This window comes from Triturus cristatus, chromosome 7, assembly GCF_964204655.1.
Source record: "Triturus cristatus chromosome 7, aTriCri1.1, whole genome shotgun sequence".
Taxonomy (NCBI): domain Eukaryota; kingdom Metazoa; phylum Chordata; class Amphibia; order Caudata; family Salamandridae; genus Triturus; species Triturus cristatus.
In genome coordinates, this window is record NC_140590.1 from 1,250,734,440 (window position 1) to 1,250,753,923 (window position 19,484).

At 44.9% G+C, this 19,484-nt stretch overlaps 1 protein-coding gene across 1 annotated transcript in view; it reads right to left on the reverse strand.

The window, feature by feature from the left end:
* Positions 1-3,045: 3,045 nt before the first annotated feature.
* Positions 3,046-19,484, reverse strand: part of LOC146811731 (perforin-1-like) — a 65,170-nt gene continuing 48,731 nt past the window's right edge. The window contains exon 3 of the mRNA XM_085614530.1: positions 3,046-6,307. Within this exon, the coding sequence (XP_085470656.1) occupies positions 5,185-6,307 (1,123 nt within the window). The 3' untranslated portion in view covers positions 3,046-5,184. The remainder of the gene's footprint in view (positions 6,308-19,484) is intronic.

A 19,484-nucleotide genomic window follows, 5' to 3' on the forward strand; every position in this document is an offset into this window, starting at 1 on the left:
GAGCAGGGATGAAGCCTGACCCTGACAAGGTAATGGCCCTAAATGACACCAAGAGCCCTCAAGACGTCAGTGATGTCCGTTCATTTCTGGGTATGGCCAACTATTGTGCCAGATACATCAAAGACTATGCCACAATCAGCCATCCACTTCGCACTCTCACAAAACAGGGGCAACCATTTGACTGGACTCATCAATGCGAGCAGGCCTTCCGGGACATCAAACAGGCCGTTGAGGCAGCTGACAACCTGGCGTACTTTGACCCCAAATGGAAGACGGAGATAACCGTGGATGGTAGCCCAGTGGGTTTAGGAGCAATCCTGGCTCAGTATGACCAAGAGGAGGATCAGCGCCACATCGTAGCGTATGCTAGTCGCAGTTTGTCAGACACTGAAAAAGCGTACTCTCAACCTGAGAAAGAGAGTCTGGCGGTTGTCTGGGCCTGCGAACACTGCCATGTGTTCATTTATGGCAAGCACTTTACAATGGTGACGGATCATCAGGCGCTTGTCACCATATTTGGAAGATGCCACCTAGGATCGAGCGATGGGGCCTGCGCTTGCAAGAGTACACCTACACCATACTGCACAAGCCGGGAAAGTCAGCAAACCCGGCCGACTGCATGTCTCGCCACCCTAGAACCGAGTCGGCGCCAGGGGCATCAATAGCAGAGGAATATATTCACTTTGTCGTGGGCCACGCTCAACCGCCTGCTGTTCCCCTGGAGGCCATTGTGGAAGCGACGAGGCAAGACGTCATTCTTCAGAAGGTATTTCGGCGTCTGCAGACCAATCGGTGGAGGCCTGAAGGTGATGAGGAACAGGACGATCCAGCAAGCCGCCAAGAGCTGCAAGCATTCATACATGTGAGTGAGGAGTTGTCTGCCACCTCGGAAGGGCTTCTGCTAAGGGACCACCGGATCGTCATCCTGACTCAACTACGGCAAGGGATTGTCAATCTAGCTCACGAAGGTCATCGTGGGGTAGTAGCAACGAAGCGGGCTCTGAGAGAGCGAGTGTGGTTCCCGTTATTAGACCAGATGGTAGAGCGCACTCTCAAAGACTGTCTGCAGTGCCAACTTGTCAGTCAAGGAAGTCCCCCGGCTCCTCTGCGAATGACCGAATTGCCCAGCGGTGTGTGGCAGGAACTGGCCATGGACTTCTATGGACCTCTTCAGTCAGGAAAGTATGCTCTTGCAATTATGGACGAGTATTCGCGGTTCCCCATAGCCCAGTTTGTATCATCCACTGGGGCGGCCAGCACTGTCGCGGTGCTGGACGAAGTATTTGCGGCATGGGGTATTCCAAAAGTGCTCAAAACGGACAATGGCCCTCCATTTAACGGACGTGAATTCAGTGAGTTTGCACGACACATGAACTTCACGCATCGAAAAGTCACGCCCTTATGGCCACAGGCCAATGGCACCATTGAACGATTCATGACCACCTAGAAAAGAAAACATTCAAACAAGCGACCAGCGAGAGAAGGAACCTTCAGGTGGCTCTCAATGAGGTCCTCCGGGCCTACAGGACCACTCCACATGCTACCACGGGCAAATGTCCTGCCACTCTAATGTTGGGAAGACCGATCAGGAACAGGATACCCACCTGGGAAGGTGCTCTGCGAGCAGTCTCGCCTGCTCGCATTCATCAAGAGGTTGTGGCCGCAGATCGTCACGGGAAAGAGAGAATGAAATCGTATGCGGACGCCAGAAGAAGAGCAAGATCGCCTTCCATCCGTGAAGGGGATTGTGTTCTTGTCAAGCAGGAGCAGCACCGGAAAACAGACTGCAAGTTCAGAGCTGAGCCATTGACAATCACTCAGAAGAAAGGTACCATGGTGACGGCTGAGTCGGACCACCGAAGAATTACTCGAAATGTGTCTCAATTTCAGAAGTGCACTCCTGGCATGAAGGAATCACTTCAAAGAATGCGGGGGCAGCCGGAAAGTGAAGTCCGAGAGCAGCCGGCTGGCACTGCCGAGAGTCCACAGTCTGGGCTGGACGGAGAACCAGAGGTGGTGAGACCAAGGCAGGACATTCGCAGGCCGAGACGCCTTATTGAAGAACTGTAAACAAGTCCGTCATTTCATTTCATTTTGTTAAAACGGGGAAGATGTAGTGGGTGAGCGGTATAGTAGCTGGTGTGGGCGGAGCTAGGATGGCGAGGGAAGAGGAGGAGCGGTCACAGGAAGGGGGCAGATAGAGTAGGGACACGGACGGGGTAAGAAGCACGTTAATAAAGAGAGTGTCCACTAAGAAACTGCGTCTGTCGTTAATGTGCCTAGACGCTACACAAGGCAGGGACATATCAGCGTACAGAGTTCAGTATAACATAGTATCCTCTTCAGCTTTAGGGCGCTGGCCAGGCATCTGTAAAATTCACCCTCAAAATGTGTTGAATTTGGCAGTCAGAAGAGCCGTCGCCTCTTTCCTTACTCTATCGTGAAATATTTCAACACATGTATCCCTAAAAACAAGCATTTCTTCCCTCTGGATCACTATATCTACAGGTTTCCTCAAAGAATTCATGTGTTTCCCCCAAAAGTCTCAATGTCTTTAGCGACATCATCAGGTGCTTGGTGAAGTAAGTATTGAAACACCATTAGTAAAACTATGCACAGAACTCATATAGGCATCTCCATGTCTTCTTTGCTGACAAGCAACTCAGTTCTCTGCCGCTGGGTGGAGCCCTCCACCACTGAAACATGCGAGTTGTTTCAGGCGGCACTAATTTTGGGGCCAGGCACTTACTGTTCACTTGAACCGAAAGCAAGAGAGAAAAGGACAGAAAGGGGAGAAAGAATGAAGAAGAGAAAGATAGGAAAAATGGGAGAAAACTGGGAATAAAAATAGCCTCCAGGAATGTAATAAAGACAGATAATAGAGTGTGGTGAAGGAAAGATGTTTGACATGGAATCAAAATTAGGCAGTTTTGGTACTCAGGCATACAGCTGTGCAGGCGGCAGACTCCTAAGAAAAACGGGGCTGAATGTATTTATTTTTTTTAAAAGGAAAGAAAAGTCTGCATGGAAGAAAATGGAAGCAACTGTGTCTTACTTAATCTTTATTGGGAACTTGAAATTGCAGCATGTGAATAAACAGTAATTGATAAAATATAAACAACAGGAAAAAGACAAGGCAATTTTTAAAAGATGAATGATTAAGGGGTGCATAAGAAAAGTTTGCAATATTTGCCTTTCACAAAGGTTGCAAAGGTTCCTAGTTTTCCTTCACCAGCTTTAAAAAGTTTCCTCAGCAGAACAAGATACTTCCACACTAACTGAAGGCATCTCAGCCAAAAAAGGTCCTTGGGGTGCAAGTCATGTTATTTGCGCATTTGTGACTTACTGACATTTAGGGAAATGTATGCAATATTTGTCTTTGCACATTTACATTTTACTGGGCCTATCTATGCAGTGGGGCATTTTGGCCGCGAAGAACATGTAACCCCTACTTATGAGTGACATGAAGAGATTGACGTTAATTATTGCCCCTGATTAAATCTGATACCCCAGGGTTCAGTATTTTTTGGGTTTGTTAAATATTACACTTTGGCACCTCGTCCAAGGGTAAGAAGCACTACACAATTGCAAGTCAAATTAACGCCCAAAATGAGTTCGGTCATTCAAAATGGATTATAAGAAGCACATTTTTGTGCTTTCTTTATCACAATTTGCATGTTATATGTTTTACAAGCCCCTTTTCAACATTAAACAAAAAGTGCATACAAAATGAAATTTTTTATAGAAATGAAATTGATAATCAAAGAAAATAAAACTAGGTTAAAACAAGCTTTCAGGCACGCATAGTGATGCTTTTTACATATGGCACTTGAACTGCATTTTAAAGCCTTTCAGCCCCCATTGTAACATATTTACCAAACATAGGGCCTCATTACGATGGCTGTCTGATCACCGTTCCTGCCCACGGTCTGACCACCGTGGGCAGGAACTGTCCGACAATGAGTCGGCGGTCCCGTCCACCCTATTATGATACGACCGCTGTGTAGGCAGCCACAAAATGCTTTTTTATAGTACGGCTTGTGTTGCAGCACAGGAAAAGAATGTGGGCACATCAATGCACTGTGTGTCAGATGTGTAGGGGGCATTACATGTGCCACCCAGGCCACTAAGCAGTGGCCCACGGGGGACGGCCCTGCTTCGGTCCCACAAAGACTCTTTCCGTCTGCCTACAGGCAGCCGTAAAGAGATATTCTAATCCCTATGGTGGTGCCTGCGCAGGCACCATCTCCATTGTAGGGATTAGAGTCTGACCACCACCCGAGGCCTGTCCCCCCGACATAATTGCTCCGACCACAGGTATTGTCATCTGGCAGTTGGACCGATGACCTGGATGCCAGGTGGACCTCCACCAATGGCCTTTCAATGGCGGTCCGCCCAGCATCATAATGAGGGCCTTAAATTCTACATATTTATTGTTCTGTTCCCGACAGGTGTTTGCTGCCAGTAAAGCTTTGTGCAAATGACAGAGAAGTTTTGAAGTAATTTTGGCAGTTAATGACTGCAGTAAAACTGTAACATTGGCCCTTATTACGATGGCAGGAGGTCGGACCGTCGGCTGCCATCACAGTGCCCGACAATGAGTCAGTGGTCCCATCCGCCCAATTAGGAGGAGACCGCTGTGCTGGTGGTCATAAAGTACTTTATTCTACTGTGACTCGTGCTAAAGTCCAGGAAAGGGTCACAGCACATGCAGCTGTAGAAAAAAGTACTTTGTGTACATCCATGAACCGTGTGCCAGGTACCATGTGGTGCCTGTCACATGATGCACAGGTGTGTGGGGGCACTACATGTGCCCCCAGGGACACTTAGTAGTGGCCGACGGGGGACTGTGGCCCTGCTAGGGGCCCCCAAAGTCTGTTTCCCACTGCTTTTTCATGCCGGTCGGACCACCGTGAAAAGGCAGTCAGAAAGAGACATCCTAATCCCTACGGCAATGCCTGCACAGGGACTGCCTCCAATGAAGGGATAGGATTCCGACCGCCGCCCGACGCGATCTTGGATCGTGTCCACGGTGGCTGTTTTTTCCCCTTGTCAGTGGTGGTCCCACCTACATCGTAATTAGGCCCATTGTATGGAAAGCGGGTTCTGGTTCATTCTAAAGAAGGCCTTAGGTCTTCCTTTTCTTTACACTAAGTAATGGTCTCTTTTGCCTCACACTGTCCCTTATGGGGGCGACAACTCGCTGCACTTGGAGCCCCCTAAACCTGGATAACACTCTATCTTGTATTCATAGCGAATGTGCCCACCTTTTGTGACGTAGCATATTCGTGAGATAAATCTAGTAGATGCACTGCCTAGTTTTATTGTACATGATCCAGTGTTACGGGACCAGAACCAGTCCTGGTCATACACCACCAGCGTCATATCCAGATCACTAAAGAGGCTAACCGTACCAAAGTGCATTCTGAAATGCCATCGGGGGTAGTTATTGTCATTAATTGTTGGGGTACGTTTGGAGCCAGATTTACCCTTTACCGATACAACAACATAGGCATCAGAATTACCCGTCGAAAACCAAGTACTGTCTCCACGGAGACCATTCCCCTCTATGACATTCACGGTTAGCTCTCCCACGCCTTTTTTCGATGGACAGCACTCGCTGTTCATGAAGCTGCTGCTTGGACAGCTGCAGGTGCACTGGCTGCCTCGTCGTGTGACACTTCCTCGAGGACAACTGGGGCATTTATCCCTAGTTTGTTTTTCTAGAATGTACTCTGAGATGGCTGCTTTGAGGTTTTCCCTGACTGGACCTTGGGAGCACATCACCAGGTGTAGGGGTGTGAGGGTGTATTCTACCACATCTGGGTTCCTTTTCAAACTGCTGATCCAGCTCTGAATACTTTGCTTCCGGTTGCCGCCATTTTGATTTGGAAACAAGAGGTCCGCGTCCTTATACCCATCACCACCAATCACTTCAGAATACCTCTCCTGGAACTTCAACGAAAATGTGTTCCTGTGAAGCCGACTCCTGGCCAGATACCGGCAGCGTGAAACACTGCTGCTTGTACCAAATTTAATCTTGCCAGCCCTGCTCCCACTGGCCTCAGCATTCAGGCAGTCTTTAACGTCACTTTTTGTGACTCCACTTAAGGCCGCCTCACAAGTCTTGATTGCAGTCACATCCTTGATTCTTCCTCCCAAGGTCACCTGCTTGATGTAATGAGTCCCGTAGAGGTTTATTAGCTGACGGAAGGCAGCCTTTGTGTAAGAGTTGTACCTGCTCGGCAGAGATTTCAGCGTTTTGTTAAATTCATCTGTGACCTCAGGGCAACTTTTTATCCGGTATCTAGAACAAACAAAGAATGGTTTTAATCAGTGCTTAATTTGTAAAAAATGAAGTGCAGGTGCTCAAATGTTTTTCGGAGACCACACCCACTTTCCTGACTCCACCCACTTGTTCTCTTGGCTCCACCCACAAACTCAACTGGCATTGCTGAAAGCCAGATGTAATACTGGATCTGAATTTCAGCAAGAGAGCCTTGCTCAAGTAAGGGTTTGATAGGAGTTTCCCCCGCCCTGCGAAAAAAAAAATCATGTAGTACACTTGAATGAGCCATTTATCACTTCCAGTGGCCAAAGGGGGTTGGATCATAAATAGTTTAGTGTTCTGTGAAATCAAATAATTTACCAATTGTGCTTGCTACTGTTACTCACTCCCGGAGCAATATATGTGCATTTATTAAAATTCAAAATAGTAAAAAACATAGACCTTAACTGGCGTTTCCAAATGTAGTTCTGTATCACAGACAACAGAGATTACAAAAGAGGCACATATTTTCTATATGCACTGTGGTTCTTAAAATTCACTTGGTCATCAAAATACTGGAGGAAACATTTTTGAACCTCGATGTTCCCAATGTTAGACGTCTGGGGGTTTCATTTCTAGATTATGCAGCTCGTCTTTGAATATTTTCCTTAAATGAATGGTAATTCGAATCCGGAATCTGAAATTAAGATGCATTCCAGAATTCATAACCTCAGTTTAAGGGTCCTCGCAACAAAGCACCATCAGCACCAATTATCCAACTGCTTTTTTGCTTATTTCTCACACATGGAATTTAAACCTGCACACATACTACCACTCTAGGACACATTTGAAATGTTCCAACATGCCACAGAGCATGCAAAATGCCTTCCCAACTGGACATTTCGGATCATGCCATATTAGATAAAGCAAATATCTTCACAGCCTTTTCTCTCTGGTAATGTATGCTCTTTGAAAGAGCAAATATTTCCTGGAGTGGCAGATTCATGCATGCTAACAAACAATATGATATAATTATATACTACATAATACATCAATCCCACCCTTTGTATGTTGCATAGCAACATTTTCAAACACACAGACAGTGGTAAGCTTTCTAAGCACCAAACACTGCCACATACAAATCTATAGCCTCAGCCAACCGTTGGTCCCTCTAAAATAACTGAGAGTCAGGTAGGCACACAAATCAAAATATCGTTCTCTGGCCAAATTCCGCTGCCCTAATAGTCATGAATTCTATCACAGCATCATCCAGTGATGAATGTTTACAAACATCCTGTTTCACCACATCTAGGCGAAAGGCATGCTTACTTCCCTTGAGGGATTATATTTTGCACATTGTCACCTATGTTACCCAAAGGTGTCCCACAGCGCAGTGTACTCGGTACTTATAACTGGGCCTGGTCGGTAAAATTGAGTGCCTGAGTCCACCACCACCACCTACTATCATATGAGCAGATTCAGCACTGATCGTACCACAAGTTACCTCCAGCTCGCACAGAAATGTGTTGCTTTAACACTATAGTTAATGCTTGTTACTACAGCAACTCCTGCAAACACCCACCAGAGTTTCTGAAAACACACAGAGCTACTACAGACACCCAACCCAACGGAGCCCCAGCAGACACACAATTGAGCTACTGCAGGCACATGGACTCCTGAAGCAACCCAAAGGAGGTACAGCTGCTTCAGGCATCCGACGGAGCTCCTTTTGACACCGACAGAAGCCACTGGAGGTATCCAACGGAGATCCTGCAGACACTCATTTGACCTACTGCAGACACCTGAACTCCTGCAGAAACACAACAAAGCAACTACATGCACTCAGCAGAGAAGCAACTGCAGATTATCCAATGGAGCTCCTGCAGGCAACGAGCAGGGCCAATGCAGATCTGTACGCACCCCACTTAGCTCTTACAAACACCCAAAGTAGCTCCAGCAGACAGCCATGGAGTTCCTGTGGACATCCAACAGAGCTGGTGAAGTGCCTGAACACCTGCAGTCCCCCAACAGAGCTCCTGCAGACATCCAGTGGCGATACAGCAGACATCCAGTGGCAATCATACAGACACCCAATGGAGCTACTGCAGCCAACTGAGCTCCTGCCGAATTACAGCAGAACTACAGACACATAGTGGACTTTCTACAGACACCAAAGCACAGATACTGTAGACCCCAACAGAGCTACTGCAGACACCTAACCGATACAGAGATTCTGCAGACACCTAACAGATACTGGAGACACCCATCAGATACTGAAAACACCCAACAGAGATACTGTAGACCCCAACAGAGGTACTGGAGACACCCAGCAGAGGTACTGGAGACACCCAGCAGAGGTACTGGAGACACCCAGCAGAGGTACTGGAGACACCCAGCAGAGGTACTGGTACTGGAGACACCCAGCAGAGGTACTGGAGAGACCCAGCAGAGGTACTGGAGACACCCAGCAGAGGTACTGGAGACACCCAGCAGAGGTACTGGAGACACCCAGCAGAGGTACTGGAGACACCCAACAAAGGCACTGGAGACACCCCACAGAGATACTGCCGAACACAACAGAGGTACTGCAGACATCCAGCAGAAACACTGCAAATGATATCGGGAATGCTTTGGAGGAGCCCTGCAGGCTTTGGTCAACCATTTTAGGGTCCACTCATTAACAGGGAATAAAAACAGTTTGTGGGCTGCCGCTGTCACACCACATTCACTCCCAGCATATGCTACTGCACATACATGTGCAATCACACCTGAGCCATGCATGTCCGCATGGACGGAAAGTAGGACCCAACTGAAGGGGCCTGAGCCACCTGACAGACTAATTTAAAACAGGAGCGCACTCCTGGGGAGCACAAATGAAAAGGCCTTACCTGCTACTATAATCTGTGGCTGCGACCACTGCTGGTCCCCCCGGCTCCGTGAGCTGAAGTAGTCACATTCAGTAAGGATTCACGTGGTGTTTCCTTCCAGGTCACAGAGTCCACCTCCGAGTCACATCCCATGGCGCATCGGGCACTGAGCATTCACGCATGATTGTTGCGTCAATGCCAAAAATCAAAAATCTCCACCTGAAGAACGGGGGCAGGTCACGATGCAGGGTCTCCCGACCCATGCAGGGGGGCAATTTCCATCCCTGTAGCACTGCAACATTACCACTACAGAACCCTGAACACATTGCAGTGCTGGCCTGATCCCTAAAGCACTGATTGTCATCTGTTGGCAGCAGTGGTTGAAGTGGGGGAAAAAAAGTAGGGGAACTGTGGGTGGAGAATCAGAGGGTGGGAATAACCCAAGGATTGGATCAGTGGGCGGAGCCAGAGGTGTGGCCAGAATGCGCAAACATCTCAATTTGTAATATCTGTTTGGCATTTCACTGCGCAATTTAATCAACCAATGGATACATATGATTATTTACGGTTATAATGAGTTATTGATATTAAATATCAATAAATCCACAAAGTGGGATATGCTTCTAATCCCAGACTGTCCCAAATACGATATAAAATGTGGAAGCACAAGCCATTTGTCTCCGAGCCATGGAGTTTCTGTCATCAGCACTTCTCCCTTTTTGCACAACAGCAGTTCAAACATGAATGGCAAAATATCCTAGTTAGCAAATGTTTTCTATATAATTATGGCTTTGCCATATTTGCCTTATAATGCAAGATCTGCTGCATGATCTGACCATTTAAACTAATAAATTGTTTGTAGCTCAAACGTACCAAAAGTTAATAAAAAATGTGACTTGTATTGCTGCGGATTAGATGGCCTATTGCAAAGGTTGACTGATCACCTTTCTCACTGCTTCATTTGTATGTTACACTGGTACTAATAAGGCAAAATCTTTCCAGAGACTGTTAGCATGTGTACACATGTCAAAATAATAAAATATCAGAAAATATACTGCATTACGCTGCAGCCTTTTTTTTAATGCATAATTTAGTCAACACTGCTGCATAATTATGTCCTCCTTTGCTGCATAATTAATTCTTGTGACCCACAGCAGGCAGCACATGTTAAAAGTGCTTGAGAATGAAGCAGAGAGACCGTGAAGTTTGCGTACTTAGTTTGTTGTGCGTGCAAATCCTGCATTGCCAGTCCCTGGTGAGTTGCAGCTACTACTGCTGAAACAAGGCCAAGGTACCTATAGGTGAGGCAGACTGGCCTCAGGGGCAGGGCCGGCCTTAGCACTGGTGGCGCCCTGTGCATTAATGTTTGTTAGTGCCCCCCAATGACCTCCTCTGTCATGGTTTCCCTCACTACTACCCTTTAACAGTGCCTCTCAAGTCTCCATAACCGCACTCTCTCTCAGATGCATTTACTTTGATTTACAGCGCCACTCATACCATTGTAGGGTGTCAAAGCACTTTACATCACACACATTACACAGAGACAATCAATATGTGTGTAAATCACTGTATAGAAAATTTTACATAAGACTAAGGACTACAAGGTGTAGGAGTCACATGACAACCATACTAGTAGGCCGCATAGTTTAATAGTGATTGGTCTAGAGAAACACAAACTCAGAATTTAAAACGTAATACCATGGTTTGGGGTTCTCTTTAATAATCAGAATTGATTTCTGTCCAAAAGAACACTTTTTGCAACACTAGGATAATCAAAGACTGGGGAAAGAAACATAACCCTCTAATTTATACCTTGCAGTTTGTATGTGGCTCTTAAATGACAAAAGAATCTCTCTGACAAAAGCAGTAGCCCACTAACCTATTTACATTATGTGCACTTTGTGATCTGCATGGTACATGTTCTTTGCAGCAGGCACATTAACCCTCTGAGCTACCTTTCCATGAGTCAAAACTTCCACTAGACAAAATTCCGATCTCTCTCTCGGAAAAACATTAATCACCAGAGTCATCATGACATTTTTTTTGTTGCCGAAAATTGCTGGAGGCCAGGAAGAAGGCAGCAAACACTTTTAAAACCATAATATACTTGTGAACAGAATGCCTCCACCCAATGTCAGTACCCAGTGCGGTCACACCGGTTGCACCGCCCTAAAGCTGTCCCTTCTCAAGGGTCCTGTGACCTCAGTGACAGAGTCACTGCTGCTCTAGGGTGTGCTGCTTCATAGGCCTGCCCGCAAGACGAGGTGAACTTCAGTATGGATTGTGGTGGACAAACCTTGATGGTTAACCCACCCTTTCCACTGCTAGAGCCTACCTGTTGGTGCTAAGACACCAGGGCTTCTACGGTCTTGCGAAGCATTCTAAGGCCTAGCATGGGAATGTGCTCCCTCATGAGAGTGGTCTGGTGGACTGGTTATTAAGGCTGAACCTGGTTCCCCAGTTCCAAATTCAGCAGCTCTGGCCATAGGGCCACATCCTCTCCCCCAATGAACACCATACTGCCCCACTGAGAGAAACTCGCATTGCCTTCAGCTACAACCCAATTGTTGCCGGCTATAAACACCTGGATGCGGCTCAATTTAAATGACGCACCAGACAAGAGAAATAAGCGGCCTACAAAAAAAAGTAAAAAGATCCTGGAAAAAACAAACACGCATAGGGAATGCAAAATTTAGCAAACCATGTGAAATGCAAGCTGGAACAACATGGTTACCTTATCGCTTTTACACTCACTATTCAGAAATCAGTGAGTGCTTTTGCCTGAAAGGTTAAGGACATGACTACAGGGCCCGAATGGACCATTTTAATGTCCATTGCTTACATCCTTACAAAATGTAAGCAGCATGGTAAAAAGACCACATCCCTGGACGCAGAGCAGCAGTACACATTTTGTTTTCCAATTCACACATTGCAGTACCTCCAGGATTGGTGCACTAGTTGCAAGCCCAGGGAAAACAAAGACAAGAAAACAAAAATAGCGCTTCACTGACGAACTCTGTAAATGCGGCGCTAATATGTTTGGGTGTGAATAAAATCAATCTAGCCAGTTTACTACCACTCTGTCTTACTTTATTTAGTTATTTTTTCATATTTTTAACCTGTTATTACAGATGCTGCACTTTGGAATTAAAATGTCAGAAATATACGACCCTTCCTGCAAAAGTGTTTTCTTTTTTGGATCCATTTCACGGGGAGCAAATAAAAGAAAGGAGAGGAAAGAGAGTGAGAACCCCCGTCTTGAAGTCACAGTTTTATTTAAGAGAACTGCAAGACAGAAAGGGAAGAAGGAAAGAGTGGGGGGCAGCTGAAGCGGCAGAGCAGAAGTGGACACTGTCTTTGTCTTCTCTGGGCAAGAAGGAAAAGAGAGTCCTGCTACTTTTCTGCTGCCCCGCCCGTCACGAACACCGAGTTTTATTTATAGGTGATGGCGGTTTCTTGCGTCCTGGGACGCATTTTCAAAATAAAAAAATAGGGGAACGGAATGCTTGGAATTAAAGAAGTAGGGGCACTCTGTGCCCTGCCGATCCCGCCCACTTCGACCACTGGTTGGCAGAGCCCCGAGTGCTCACCTGTCCAAGTGCCCACTTCTTTTTATTATCGGATTTAAAATGTTACACTGATCACGGAGTATCGTCACTTAACCTTCCCCCTCCTTGCAATGTCGTTGAATGGAAACAAAATAAACACACTTCTTAGAGCTCCGAGTGATACCTACCGAGACCTGGTGCTGCACAATTTCCAACACGATCCTGCAGTTGCCCGTGCATGTGTGCTTCCTGATGATAAGGCGGGCTGGCGGCGTGGAATTTAAAAAAGGTTACGCACTCACGCTGCCGCCCGCCTGTCGCAGGCACACGTGACCAAATCCAGGCCAATCAGAGCCCCCCACCCCAGCAACACAAAATGAATAGGCTTGGATTTATAAGTGGAGTGAGACAGAGTGAGAGACGAGTGCGGATCTTATGAACACTGAACATTTTAATTTATTCATTTTTCGATGCACGCTGTTGTGAGTTGGCAGTGGCAAGCTGGTCTAGACCCGGCCCCGAAAAATAAGTGCCGGTGCTAAGCACCGGAAAGCACCGGCACAAATTAAGCACTGGTTTTAACCTCTTCTGTGCCCATGACGAGATAGTCTCGTCATGGAGCACAGTCGCGCTGTGCCCATGACGAGACTATCTCGTCATGAAACCCACCCGCTAAGGAAACGACAGGCACAGGAGGGGGAAAAGGCCTGGCACCCAAGGGGTTAATATATGTAGAGTTTTTTGGTTTGCAAAACGATGGAAGTTCTTTCGAAACAAAACATGAGTTGGGGCTAGCAATAAGGTATATGAACTCATATTCCAAGACATGGGAAGAATGTTTTGTTTTAATTAAATGCAACCATAAAATACTATAGTATCACAATGCCACGTACACTGCGATTCGAATGTTAGCAACTGGGCTAGAGTGTAGATGGTGCTTAATGTGTGCTGTTGGTGGTGCACACCAGTGCTCATTTTTGGGGACTGGGGCATATTTTATGTCATCATATGCACACGAGAACGAAAGGTAGAAAAGTGAGGAAGAAGAGAAAGAAAGGAAAGCTGACAAAGAGAGAAAGTAAGGTATAGTGAGGTATTGGAAAAAAGATTCTTGAGGTGGAATCAAGACTCGGCATCGCTCTTTTTCAGTAACCCTGGCATCCGCTGGCGGGCTCCTAAGAAGAAAGGTAGGCTTCTGCGCTTACTTATTAGTTTATTTATTTATTTATTCATTCATTCATTCCTTCATTCATATAAATTAAGCACGAGGGCGACATAAAACCAAAATTAGTAATGTCCATAACAATAGTGTGGGGTGATGTGCTGAAAAAGTCATTATTATTTCAAAAGTTGTAATGCACATCTCAACTGCCATTAAAATCATGCGAAATTAATACAGTTAACCTGGACTCAGCTTTTTGTTCTGTCGTTCAGGTAGTTGGACAAAATATTGAGTTGTAAATATCCAGAAACAGAAATATCAGAAAAAATATTATATTATAAAAATATCATGATGCAGAAATATTGTTGTCAGGAATATCATTGTTTTTCAGGTAAGTAATATAGTTGATGATAACATTTTCAAAAATAAAGTTGTACAAAATATAGACTTTTAAAATTATTTTACTGTGTTTTAGTTTGTATATTAATTTGATGTGTTACTATTGTCTGTATAATTATTTTTTGTAAATATAATTTGTAATTTTAAGTGATCTTTAATTTTTAATTTAATTGCTAATAGTTATTGTGTCGCAGCAGGTTGTTAGGTATATGGGGGAATAGGGTGGGAAGATAATGAAGTACAAATTATTTATTAATTAATTAATACTTTTTAAATAAGTATGTGATTGATATTAATTATGTACATTATATAATACTGATTTATTTTACTTATATTTTAGGTGTGGGTTACTATGTTTGTAGGGGTATAGAGTGGGAAGTTAATTAGGTAATAATGTATTACAATTAATTATTTGTTGTCAATTATTTAATTGATTATTAATTATAAAAATTGAGGAATAATCATATAATGCAGTTATAATTTTGGTACGAGCTGCAGGCTTTGTAGGGGTATAGGGTGGGAATTAAGTAAATAATTAATTATTACCTTATTACTAATTATTGAATTAAGTATTAATTATGTACATTTAGGGCCTAATTACGATAAGGTAGGAATGGTCAGATTTCTTTCCAACCCACCCATTTTAATGGAGTCGGTCGGAAAGGAATGCAAACGGTCATTCTGACTGGCTTCCGACGGGCTCGGAGTGCATGCTCCCATTGTCAAGTATACAAGTGCGAACAAACAGTGTTTGTTGCATCCTAATTAGTTGGTCGGGACCGCCGACTGGGTGTCAATCGGTCTCTTGACCGAGACGATGTCAGGCAGAGGAAACTCCACCTGACATCGTAATGAGGCCCTAAGTAAAACTAATTTGTTTTAGCTATATTATATGAAGCTAAACTCAGAGAAGACCGAGGTCCTCATCCTCGGTCCCCGCACCTCTGCCTGGGACAACACCTGGTGGCCCTCCGTCCTTGGGAGTCCACCCACCCCTACAGACCACGCTCGGAACCTCATCATCATCCTTGACTCCTCACTCTCCATGAACTGCCAGATCAACGCCGTCACCTCCACTAGTTTCAACTGTTTTCGCATTCTCTGTGAGACTTTAAAGTGGATCCCCCCGATTGCAGAATGACCGTCACCCACGCACTCATTACCAGCAGACTAGACTACAGCAACGCCCTCTATGCCGGAATCAACAAAACTCTTCGGCACAGACTCCAGACCATTCAGAACGCCGCAGCCAGACTCGTTCTCGGCACACTGCACCATGAGCACATGACCCAACACCTACGAGGCCTCCACTGGCTCTCCGTCGAGAAGAGGGTCACCTTCAAACTCCTCACTCACGTCAACAAATCTTCCACAACATCGGACCCAAATACCTCAACGAGAGAGTATCCTTCCACATACCCAACAGGAACCTCCGCCTCACCGACCTCGCCCTGGCAGAGGTCCCCCTCATGCGCAGAAACAGAACCGGAGGGAGAGCTTTCTCCTACATTGCAGCCAAAACCTGGAACGAGCTCCCGATGAACATCAGACGCTCCCCAACCCTGCACACATTCAGGAAGGACCTTAAGACCTGGCTCTTTGACTGAACTGGAGCCGCCCCCCACCCCCAGCTCCTTGAGACCCTCAAGGGTGAGTAGCACGCTATACAAACCCCTGATTGATTGATTGATTGATTGATTGATTGATTGATTGATTGATTGATTGATTGATTGATATAGTTGAAGCAAAGTTGAAGTAGTACACTACTCCGAAGAAGTGATCTCAATAAGTCATAGAGGCTTGTTTTGTTGTATCAATACATTTTTTATTTTCAAAGTTATCCGACAGTAAAAAGTTCTAGCCAATGCGTTTCGTTCATTGGAAAATTAACTTCTTCAGGGCTGTAAGTTACAAAACAAATAACAATACACTCAGGGGCTGACTGTGGTCTTGTGCGGGGATCCTACCCCTTGAAAAGATAAAGGGAAAGGGGAAGTGATTCAGGTGATGTATATCCTTTGTCGTTTGGGGAGATCCCTCCCTGGTGGAAAAGCCAAACGGGGCACATGGCAATGGTATGCAAAGTACAAAGAGGCAAGCAAAGTGAGTTTGGTCTTTACATAGCAATGAGTGGTGTGTGATCGTTGGGGGGAGATAGTCCTCAGATCCCCAATGGTAGTCTCATGAATGAGGAGCGAGCTTGATCCGGTGTGCTCGTGACGTACCTTGCAAGGAAAGGTTAGGAATAAGCAAACTAATGCGACAGTGAGGGCCTCCCTGATAGGAGCAGCACTGGGTGGTTCTGAGGAAAAGAACGGAATAAAAATGAAAATGAATGAACAAGCAGTGGGAGCGGAACAACAATCAGAAAAGAAGTCAAGGAGAAAAAAGGGGAGAAAGATGGTGTAGGCAAGGAGTAGGTTGAGCAGAAGGTCGCAAAAGGGCAAACAAGGGTGAAAGATGGTGGAAGCAAGGAGAAGGGTGAGCAGAAGGTTGCAAAAGGAAAGAAAACTGACAGGTGGTTCCCAGTGACTGTGCCTGCATGTGTACAGTCATCAGCGTGGAGATGAAAGCGGGCAAGAATCATGAAACCCTAATAAAGGTAAGCAAAGGGTAGTGCTTGAAAACTGTCATAAGCTAAAGGTTACAGTGCGCTCACAAGTAAAGGCATAAAAGTTGACAATGACGGACGGGCCACGGCTGAAAATCCTATGGGGCACAAAAGTAAGATGTGTAAGGGGTCCCAGGTGTGAGCATGGCCCGAAAAGGCAGAAATGGGGCAAGAGCTGCTACATGTGTGTGTGTACACGGTCATGTATGATACACACATCGGTCCACGTGGCAAATAACCACATGTAGAAAATGCGTCTGGCAAGATAATAGTAGCGCCAGACTGGGCTGTGCACCTATGAGGCCAAGTGGCAGGTGACTAAAAAAGAATGCAGCTGGTGGTGAAATAGGAGGCAGGACAGCCAGGGGGTGCCTATGTATGGGCTGCCGAGTAAATGGAAGTGGTAGAGGTACAGTGGCAGGGCTGGATGCCTGTGCCGGCTGCCGGGAAACTACTGGGCAAGAAAAAAGGAGTGGACGCATAGAAATACGGCTGGCAAAATGTTAGTAGTGCCAAACTGGGCTGGGCACCTGTGGGGCCAAGTGACGAGTGACTGAGACAGAATACGGCTGGTGGTAACGTAAAGTAAAGTAGGAGGCAGGAAAGCCAGGGGGCGCCTATGTATGGGCTACCGAGGAAATTAAAGTGGTAGAAATACACTTGCGGGGTCGGAGAGCCTGTGCCGGCCACCGGGGAACTACCGGGCAAGAGAAAATAAGTGGGCACATAGAAAAGAGCCCCACTACGCCCACTACGCCCACCCTTAGTATTGTTATTTTTTTTTACTCAAGCCCTGGTAACGTGCTACAAACACACACCAAGGAGACTGTTTTAGTAACCTTATGTTTGCATGTCCTTTACAGGTACGGCTATATATGTTTTTGACTATGTGCGTTTAGGTCTTGCCACATGCCCTTTGTTTCTATATTGTCATTGTGTCTTATGCCCTTTGCTATTTTGTGCCCTTTTGCATATATTTTTTTATTATTATTTTTTTGTTTAGTCCTGTGTCAAGTGAAATTATATGTTTGTATATATATTTATGTCTTTTTATATTGTAAATACAGCCCTGTAGAAGTTCATTTTCCAATGAACGAAACGCGTTGGCTGGAACTTTTTACTGTCGGATGACTTTAAAAATAAAGAATTTATTGATACAACAAAACAAGCCTACATGACTTATTGAGATCACTTCTTCGGATGTGATTCACGACCGAGCCAGTACGATGCACGCATCGGTCAGACTGTGCGAGCTGGAGTGTCCGGCTCGCAAATCGTCCGGGTTGTTGCCTTTGGGGGTCCGCGTCGGACCCCCTGTCACCCGCAGCCCTATGACTCGGACACAAGGGGAGACCCATGGGTCTCCCCAAAACAGGCATGTACGGTGTGGATGGCACTGACGTGTACTCACTGTAGGGGGCGCACTTGTCCGCAACTTACCCATTCAGTCAATGGGAGCCCATGTACGCCTCGTACGACCGGCTCCCATTGACTTCTATGGGAGTCCGACCGAACCGAGTCCGACAGCATACGGCCGCATCGTACTTGGGAATAGTAAATGTGATCCCTTTCAAAGTGCAACACTGTATGACTGTTGTCCTGGTTACAGTGGGAATAGTAAATCTAATCCCTGTGAAACCCAACACTTTCCTTACTGTTGCACTGTTTGGAGTGGGAATAATATATTTAAACCCTCCGAAGTCCTACACTTTATCTACTGTTGCATAAACTTAAGTTGAAATAGTATATCTATTAATCCCAGACTCCAATTCTTTTTCCTAATATTGGATAAATATATTTATTATTAATATTTCTTTACAATTGAAATGTTATATATTTTTATTTGTTAAAAAAAATTACAATATTTTTTGTTAATGTCTTTTTTTGTTTATGTAATTTGCTTGGCAATTATTCATTTATTTCATGTTTTAAAATTAAATTGTTAATATATTTTAGGTTTGGGCTGCTAGGTTTGTAAGGTTATAGGGTGGGAAGTTTATTAGGTAATAATTCATTCACAAATAAATATTAATTGTTAACTAATTAGGTAAATTATTATCGATTCTGTAATTTGTGTTGTGCTTATCTATTTTAGTTTTATTTTAAGTGTAGGTTACTAGGTTTGTAGGGATATAGGGTAGCAAGTTAACTAAGTAATAATTAAATAACCATTATTTACAAATTGAAAATTAATTAATACATTGTTTATGAAATTTGTAAATTGGTTAATTGCTTTAAAATTTTTTATTTATAAATACATATATATTATATGTTAAGTAATAATGTTTATATTAGGAGTTTTATATTTTTTCTAAATTAATAGGGTTATTCAAATATGTAATGTATTTAAAGGGAAATAGTTTACCTATTGCTGCTTAGACTTGAGTGGGAATACTAAACGTTATCCCTCCGAAGTCCAACGTTTTCCCTACTGTTGCACAGACTGGAGTGGGAATAGTAAATCTTACCCCACCGAAGTTCAACACTTTTCCTAATATTGCGTTGTTTGGAGTGGGAATAGTAAATCTAACCACTGTGTAGTCTAACACTTTCCCTACTGTTGTGCAGTTTGGAGTGGGAATAGTTAATCAAACCCCTCTGAAATCTAATACTTTCCCTACAATTGCAC